General features: G+C 34.1%; 2 protein-coding genes across 2 annotated transcripts; one reads left to right on the forward strand and one right to left on the reverse strand.

Moving 5' to 3' along the window:
- Window positions 1–343: 343 nt before the first annotated feature.
- LOC139851931 (ERAD-associated E3 ubiquitin-protein ligase HRD1B-like) lies at window positions 344–4,904 on the forward strand. Its single transcript, XM_071841130.1, has 8 exons — window positions 344–400; window positions 858–1,403; window positions 1,748–1,924; window positions 2,100–2,249; window positions 2,370–2,566; window positions 2,952–3,111; window positions 3,191–3,449; window positions 4,453–4,904. The coding sequence occupies exons 2-8, from the start codon at window positions 871–873 to the stop codon at window positions 4,678–4,680; spliced, it is 1,704 nt and encodes a 567-aa protein (XP_071697231.1). The 5' UTR covers window positions 344–400; window positions 858–870; the 3' UTR covers window positions 4,681–4,904.
- Window positions 4,905–5,588: 684 nt separating this feature from the next.
- On the reverse strand, window positions 5,589–8,857 carry LOC139853050 (uncharacterized). The gene is made up of 5 exons (XM_071842417.1): window positions 8,805–8,857; window positions 7,916–8,295; window positions 6,979–7,256; window positions 6,144–6,587; window positions 5,589–6,066 (listed from the first exon to the last, which is right to left on the reverse strand). Exons 2-5 carry the CDS (start codon window positions 8,070–8,072, stop codon window positions 5,845–5,847), a joined length of 1,101 nt encoding a protein of 366 aa, XP_071698518.1. The 5' UTR covers window positions 8,073–8,295; window positions 8,805–8,857; the 3' UTR covers window positions 5,589–5,844.
- Window positions 8,858–9,456: the final 599 nt, after the last annotated feature.

The following is a 9,456-nucleotide window of genomic DNA, read 5'->3' on the forward strand; positions in this document are numbered from 1 at the left end:
TCTAAATATAAAAAAAAAAAAATTCCACATAATTTTGTAAAAATGTTTTCGTATACTTTTTGTATGTTTAGTTTATTACTCCATTTTCCATTAGACACGTCAGCACAAGCAGCCAAATCGGCCATGTTACACGTGTGATGTAATAATTGGCTAACATACGCAGCGGTGACGAGAACCCGACCACTCTCATCAATTTTATTTTTTATTTATTTTTCATCAAATTCTCTTCTTGTTTCCCCTCGATCTTCATCTTCATCATCATCATCCTTTCAAAATATAATTCCTGATGAGTTGAGATACGATTGACGTCACGACGGCTTGAAATTTTGTTCTAATTAATATTAATATATAATATAATTTTTGCCAACACAGTTTCCTGAAGTCAAATCATCACGAACAGGTATACCGAGATCCTAATCATCTTAGGTGTTCTTCACGATTTGTTATCATCACGCGTTTTCAATTCTAACTCTGCGTGATTGATATCTCAATTGTTAATATAGACTGCTACCTATCGATTTATTATGATGTTTAGGGTTTATCGAGATCCTTTTTTTGTCAGGTTATATGTTATTAATGAAAATTTTTGGTACATCAAAAGGTAAATAAATAGTATTTGTTGTTTTATTGAAATTAAAATGGCAGAAACACTCAAGTAAATCACCGTTTTCAGGTGGATTAATCCATACAAAGTTTCCCCTTTGATTATTTAATTTCTCAAATTGCTGTAATAGCTTAGTCTTTCTTATATAATTGAAATCTATACAGAAACTGGAAAAATGATAGTATATGAACCATGTATTGTGGTCAAGTAGAAGATGTGTACAATGCTAATCGGCTATTTTGTAATGTAACAGTGCGTAGCGCAAAATGATGAGGCTGCAGACGTACGCCGGACTGAGTGTGTTCGCCACACTGGCTGTTATATATCATGCTTTTAGCAGTAGAGGACAGTTTTATCCAGCAACAGTTTATTTATCGACATCGAAAGTCTGTTTAGTGCTTCTTCTCAACATGGGTTTAGTGATCATGTGCATTATGTGGCAGCTGACAAAAAAGATTTTTCTTGGTTCACTTCGAGAAGCAGAGGTTGAAAGATTAAACGAGCAATCATGGCGTGAAGTTATGGAAATCCTTTTTTCTATTACTATATTTCGGCACGATTTTTCGGTTATGTTTCTTGCTATGGTGACTGCTCTTTTACTGATTAAGTCTTTGCATTGGTTGGCTCAAAAGAGAGTTGAGTACATTGAAACAACACCGACTGTGCCAAAGTTGTCTCATATTCGGATCGTTTCTTTCATGGTGTTCCTTTTTCTTGTAGACAGTCTTTTTCTGTATAACTCGGTTAAGTACTTGATACAAACACGACAAGCTTCGGTTTCCCTCTTCTTTTCATTCGAGTAAGCTGGTTAATTTATACACGTTTTAATGTTATTATCCCGTTTCTTAGAAATGTTGACCTGTATGACATTGTTGTCCATAATGTTCATTAAATAAACGTGGAAAACATAGCCTGGATTCACTATTTATATGTGACATCGTCATGGCTATAATTGTTCTGTCTAGGAATATATTTGTATAATTGTATGTGTGTACATGGGACCATATTTCACCTATTTGATCCACCTAAATATTATTAGTTATCTATTTGTTTGCAAGTCACTTGTTTATTGCAATCTCTTTTATAAATTTTAGTTTTATAGGCTTGATTTTGGATTTTTTAATCTCATTTTGTGATTTTCAGGTACATGATATTGGCAACAACAACAATTGCAATATTTGTCAAATATGTATTCTATGTGAGCGATATGCTAATGGAAGGACAGTGGGAAAGAAAAGCTGTTTATACCTTCTATTTGGAACTTATTCGTGACTTGCTGCACTTATCTATGTATTTGTGCTTTTTCCTCACAATTTTTGTGTAAGTACTACATATCCTACTTTGATATCTTACAAATGAAGATTATGTGGAAATGAACATGTTATGCAATGGCAATTTGGTCACTTGTGTTGTGTGTATGGTGGATATATATTAATATAAGTATGTTTTTTTTTTTTCTTGTGTATTTACAATTTCAACACTTTCTGTTCTCCAGGAACTACGGTGTGCCTCTGCACTTGATCCGCGAGCTTTACGAGACGTTCAGAAACTTTAAGCTGCGTATTGCTGATTACATACGTTATCGGAAAATCACATCAAATATGAATGATCGATTTCCAGATGCAACACCTGAAGAGTTGAATGTGTTAGTTGTTAATCCATTAAATACTCCTCATCCATATGTGTGTATGTGTATGTGTATGTGTATGTGTATACATCAGTTATGTATTCTTATTATATCTATATCTATTTGTATGATATGCAGAGGTGATGCAACCTGTATTATATGTAGAGAAGAAATGACTACAGCAAAAAAATTAGTGTGTGGACATCTTTTTCATGTGCATTGTCTCCGGTCATGGCTTGAACGTCAACATACATGTCCCATTTGCAGAGCACCTGTTATACAAAATGATGGTGGGACCACCACAACACGTTCACGAGCTGGAGCTAATCGTCAAGGTCAGTATTTTCACATTTGTTTGAATCATGCTTAAATGTTAGACAGACCCTCTGCAAAGTTCCAATAATAAAAAAAATAAAAAAAACATTTTATAATGCCTAATAGCCCAAACATATGTCTAATTGGTTGAATATGTGGTCTGGTTTTGTGTGTGAATACAGTTATTATGAACCTATGCCATTCTATTGTTTTGATTGAATCTTAATTTGATGAGATAGTTCTTTTTTTAGTGTCACTACTAAACAGGATTTAGAAAAATTGCTTTTACTATGAGGGAAACCTGTTGATGTCTATTTCGTTGGGGGAAAAACCGTAATGTTTATCATCTATAGATACAGATAATTGTATGGATCACACAGTTTTAACAGTTCTGTCTGTGTTCAGGAACAAACTCAGCAAATACATCGAATCAGGATCAAACTGGTGATGGTGTGGGAAGTGGAAACGTTAGCAGAGATCAAAAGAGAGTTCAGGCTGCAGCAGCAGCAGCAGCTTCAATATATCAGAAATCTTTTGTTTACCCTTCTCCAAGTTCTTTAACATGGTATGTACTTTATACTTCTACACATCTGTATGATTTATTATATGAAATGATATGTATATGTTTTGTAATTTGTATGTAGGTCATCTGGGTATGCTGTACTTCCCAACAAATCCACACCTAACAACAACATTAATAATGTTGTTTCTTCTGGTGAATATGACAATTCGGGCTTCAACAACCTTGCAAACGTTCAGTCTTCCCAGTTCCCTCGAACGGGTTTCATGCCACTTCAAGCTCAGGGCACAAGCCTTAATGCTGAGGATGGGTGGACCACCAATCTCCAGTTGTCAGTCTCACAATTGGAGGCCCAGGAAAAAATTATTCAGCACCAGATTGAGGTATGGTAACTTGAACCTTCTAGAAGTTTGTCCCAGAATGTTGTTAATGAGTGCTTATATTTTCCCATAAACTTGTGCTTGTACTTGTACTTGTAAATGTTATTGTGAATGTTTTTCCTAGACTACAAATCATGTATGGGTTAAACCACCCAAAAGCTCGCATGATTCAAGTAGTTGGACCACATAAGTCCACAATAGGAAGGTACATTTGTTATGGCCAGTAAATGGGTAAACGGATAAGGTTTTCCCTGTTCAGGCTACCCGGGGTTTTTACTCAGATGTACGCGCCCTAACCGGGTTATCTCGTGACCGTTTCCATCCCTTTTCCCCAGCCACCTCGAGATACATTGTTAGTGAGGTTTGAACCTGAGAACTTTTGTTATGGCTAGTAATATTATTATATCATATTGATCGGCATTAGTTGCTAACCGTTTTCGATGGATCTTATAAAAAAGATGTGTTGCGGCAAATATGAGGGAATTGAGCTTCTTTTGTGTTGTATGGTATCCTTTAGGAGTTTGTTATCTGCCATATGAACTATTGTTGCATTGCATCCAACCTAAATTTGGCTGTAATATTACTATAAGAGATTTTTATTAGCTAAATCATTGTGGATCCAGACCTAAAATGATTGTAAATGTGTGACCTAAAATGGTTGTAAATGCCTACCAACAAACATATTCTGTTACAAAATTCTGATAGTTTTATAAATTATCAGGACCATCCATTTTATGGCAAAAATATGTATTTTTGATAATACTGCAAATAGTCGGATAAGATGATCTAGGGTTTTATATGCATCGGTACTATTTACTTGGAAAACCGTAAACCTGTTTGACGCGTTAGCGATAAGATAATGCTCATTTATAAGTAAATGTATCATAATTGAGGCCATGAGAAATTATTATATGAACTTATGGTAAACGCCCTTGTAACCAATTGTGGTTTTCTTTTTTGGGGTTGAATAATATCTCACTTTGTAAGTTATAAATTCATTGAACAGATTTTGCAAAGTCAGCTTAAACAATTACAAAAGCCTGCAACTGAGAAAAACTTAGTTGCTGCAAGCAGCAGCAGCAGTAACAGTAGCTGGGAGATGGATTTGCCTATGCCTACTTCTGATAGCAAAGGAAAGGCGGTTTCATCATCATCTTTATCGGTTTCGGGTGTCGAACAAAGTCAAAATGGGATGGACAGTAACCCAGATGATATGAACAATTCACTATTGTAGATGATGAAGTTATGTGGGTGTATCTGTGGATATTAAATTATAGAGGGACACAATAGTGTGTTGCATTGTCAGATTTTTGTTTGTATGTAGGACCTGCTTCTCAAACTTCCCTTGAAGACACCTAATGAATTTGCAGAATACACGTATGATTACTAAGTAAAAAAAAAAAAAAAAAGCTATGATAATGCTGAGTTAGTTTTTGAGTCCTTGTATCAAAATCTGAATTTTAATACACCATGTTTCCTTAATTTACTTGCTGCATTCGGGGTGTAATTGAATCGAGGCGGTAGATATCCAAGCTCGACCTCGACTAGAAACCTCGGAGTTCGAAACTCGACTTGAGCTTGGCCAAGCTTGTATTTTCGAGCCCGATCGAGCTTGTATTTTCTGGCTCGAATGAGCTTGTATTTTCAAGCTTTAGCTCGACTTGACTAATAACCGACGCTTTAAACTTGGTTTGACATGATTAGCGGCATTAAGGGATTATTATTAAAGATTAGAATAATTAATATTAATATTTAATCTAGTCGATATTTTCAACCTTGGGTTGACCCAAAATGATAACTTCATGCTCTGACTCGACTCTAATTTTACTTATTGTTAACCATAAATAAATATGTAAACGAGGAGTAAAAAATGTAAAATAATGCAAGCCTGCAAGGAAGGTTAAGCTTTCGAGCTAGCTGAGTGCCCGAGTATTTAATACTCGAGCTGGACTCAAAACTCTACTCAAGTAGCTAGAGCTGCACTCGACCTCTAACTAGTCGATTTTCGAGTAAGCTTATCCGCTTATTATACATGTATGTTTGCACATACATGTATCATGCGGATATCTCTGTTTGTTGTCAAATTGGAAATTATCAATATTACCATTCTCAGTTAATGACATGCTATGAAATATTCAACCATTTGCCATTTGAAATAAAACACAAACTAAAGGCTTATTGAAAGTCGGTCAGATTTGTCATGGCTAACCGTCGTTCACAATAACAAAGCAACACAACACTTAAAATTTTATAAAACAACAATCATTTAACAACCCAAATTAAAGTCATTTGGTAAGAAAGGGGGGTTGAAGGTTGAACCACCCAGCCACTATGGTTCAGCCCGAGCACATGTTTTCAACATCAGACTGCTGTGTATGTATGCCTTCAGGAGGTTTGATCAGTCGTCATAAAAGTATCTAAGATCGTTATCGAGATCATCAAGTGAAAGTAGGTTGCTGAGAGTGTACTCAGTTCCAACGTCAGTTATAAAATTATTCAGCTCAGCTCCTCTTATCTGTTCGTCTAAATCAACAAGGTTCACTAAATCAGCATAAATATCATCATCTTTATTAGGTGCAACACCTTCTTTTCCTTTCTCTTTGTTGCCAGCTTCAACCCCCTACATGTAAACAATATAATATTAATCAAGATAGAAAGGAGTATTTTGCATTTAACACGTAAGGCAGTGGGGCATACCTCATTTTCATTGTTGCCATCAAGATCCTTCATAGATACCCCCAAAAGTGAAGCAATTTCTTCAAAAAGTATCATATCATCACTGGAAAACACATCCATCTGTCTTTCGTTGTCAGAAAACATGACAGTGGATGAACCAGGTTCAGTTAAGGAAACATCCGTGTTCGATGTAACTGGACCTTTTTGCTTGTAATCAAGTTTGTTTAAAGCCTCAGTTGCAGAACATGTCACAATAGATGAACAGGGTTCAGTAATGGTGATGTCATGCACACTTAAAGGTATAGGCATCTTTGTAGCCATGTCTGGACCAACAGTAGTTGGACATCTGGAACAGCTGCCTCCATCATCATTCCACACTTCATCATCAAACGGGGCACCATAATTAGCACCGATTTGGGGCCCCGCACCACTTTTCTCGAAAACCTTACAAAGCACATACGCATCCTGAAATACAGAGATCAAGTGTCAATTACAATTTGCAAAGCTCCATTCAAACTCCAAAAATGACACTTTTCCTAACGTACATGTTTGTCTTTACAAAAAAAGGCCTATATTTTTCAATAATTTGTTATATGCCATAAATTATAATTAGCATCACACAAACTGTTATAATAGCACAATATGATGAAGCTTATGCAATAAATGAATATAGCCTAAAAAGAAGCAATTTAAAACATCTACTAATTGAATCTATCTCTGAATATTAAACATAATAAAAGGCCATTAATTTATGCAAAGATTGTCATAAAGATAAACTAAAATGTAGTCCAGTGAACATCAAAATGGAGTTTTTTTCCTTCTTATACTAGAAAAATGAAACTAAAACATATAATACCTGAATGATTCCCGCATTAGCCAACTGATCATCGTCCATTTTGTATTCATGCATCACCCAATTGGTTCTTTTTCCCTTTCCTTCATGAGATAAATGAAAAACCAACGTCTTAATAGTTGCTACAATTCTTTCCTTGTATTTAACCTTCCTGTCTTTCCCAGTGGCCTTCCAGAAGCCAGTTTCAGTTGCACGATTACTTCTAAACCCATTCGAATACTTTTTAGATTTAGGACAGAAAAAGAACCACTCTAAGTCTCCAGTTTTCAACGAGGATTTATCTGAAACATTAAACCCAATGACTCATTACAAAAAAAGCAGTTAAGACAAGTAAGAAGCACATAAAACATACTAATTATAATCTATCAAGTGTTGTTTACATGTTCGTCTTATATGCATGAAAATGAAGATATGCATACAAATATGATGTTACCATCCATTAACTTCATTTCATCTAGATCGTACCAATAAACAGATATCATTTACTAGTCACTCTGTAGATTGTTTTTTTATATGATTAAACAACTAGAGTTGGACACAAAGTTAAAACAATAATCCTATTGTTAGGTTTGTTCAACTAAAAACAACAGTTAGGGTTCATATTTCAAACAGATATTGCATATTGAGGCAGTCAGTAACAAAATACAAATGCAGACATAAAGGGAAAAAACAAACAATTCCTATATATCAATATATTATAATACTGTACCCATAAGATCAAGACAAATAGCCACCTGTTAAATCTATAAAAAATGAAACACATATAACTAGATATCAGATCATAGTCACTTTTCGCCTCTCCATTTCTTAAATTCTTAAACCAAACAGCATAAACTTTCTGTATAAAGACCCCATTATAGAACACATTTACCATCATAATTTAAAGACCAGCATTAGAAATTAAAGAGGCAGTGTTGTTATTTAAATTCGAGCTTTATACCTGGAAGATCCCATGGACTGAAATCATAAATGTTGACTTCTGCCACAGCATTAACTACAATCTTCTTCCCCAATAACTTCCTCTTGAGATAGTACATAACCAATTCGGTATCGGTAGGATGAAAGCGAAATCCCGGAGTGAGGGATGATATGGCCATGAATAAAGCTTAAAAAATGTACAAAAAAATCAAAAATTTTCTACCCAACAACAGTTTTGCTTAATTAACTAACTAGCAAACAATAAAAACAAACTCCTAATTGTAATATCAGGTCCAATGACGAAAAATTATCCAGTTAGTTCTCCCCAGCCTCTCCCAGTTCATGAACACACGCAAATGTATTCCTTTATTTGTGCAAGAGGTGACAAAAGACATCTGTTTCCTGCATATTGTGAAGTACATTTATTTATTACTGTCAACATACAAAAACAACATAATCAAACCCTAATAATTACTGTATTTATTTAGACTTATACAGATTTAAGCCCAAATAAAAAAAATAGCAAATTTTAAAATAAAATCAAACCCCAACTATTCTTAAAGAAAAAAACCCTATTTATAGAATAAGTAATCTCAAACTACCAGTAGTCTATGAAACTGATTACTATCGGTGTCTAATTACACAAATAATACAGCAAGTCAACGAATTTTGAAATCGGATTATATACCAGTAAATTAAAACATCTACGTAAAAACCCTAATTACGGAAGGCAGATAAGCCCTAACATCAGAAACAATAAAATTACGAGTAAAATATAATAATGATAGCAACAATAAAACGCAAAGAACGAAAAAATAAAGATTGATCTTACCAAAGATCGCATAAAATTGAACACAAAATAAATAATTTTAGAGAGTACTGTACTATATTGATATATAGAGATAGCTTACCGGAGAAGAATAGAGAAGATGGCGCGAGAAATTTTAAGGAAGGGGCTGAGCAGTGTGTGTGTGTGTGTGAGGGAGTGAGGTATGAGTTGATTTATAGCAGATGCACATGGGTCATGAGCCGGCCCAATATAAGTTAATGCGAGTTTGGTGTAACTTATAATGGGCCGAATGAGCCTAATATGACATGAGATTAGGGCTTTTATTTTTTTTAAGGCGACAAAAGTTGAAATCCGTACTTCATCTAATATACGGTAAATTGTTTTCTTTTAACATATTTTTTTATCTCATGACAATCAGAACATGATCCAACAAATTATTTTGTAACTTCAAAAAAATATCTTAATCCAACATCTATATATGAATTTTACAGCCTTTTATTTATTTACAAGAGAAAATTTCATAAAATAATTAGGTAGCCAGTTTGCTATCTATTTGGTTGTGTGTGTTAAATAGTACTAGATTTGACATTTTTAATAAAAAGTTTTGACGCCCATTTCTGATTTCTTAAATAAAAGTCAGTCCACAAGTAATTTTATATGTTTAAGTTTCATTATTTTTGGCAACTAATTTAATACTTTATTAATTTAATTTAATTTAAATTATGTATATACAGAGTAGAGTATTAAAAAATAAATTAATTTTTCATTTTTTT

This window comes from Rutidosis leptorrhynchoides, chromosome 6, assembly GCF_046630445.1.
Source record: "Rutidosis leptorrhynchoides isolate AG116_Rl617_1_P2 chromosome 6, CSIRO_AGI_Rlap_v1, whole genome shotgun sequence".
Taxonomy (NCBI): domain Eukaryota; kingdom Viridiplantae; phylum Streptophyta; class Magnoliopsida; order Asterales; family Asteraceae; genus Rutidosis; species Rutidosis leptorrhynchoides.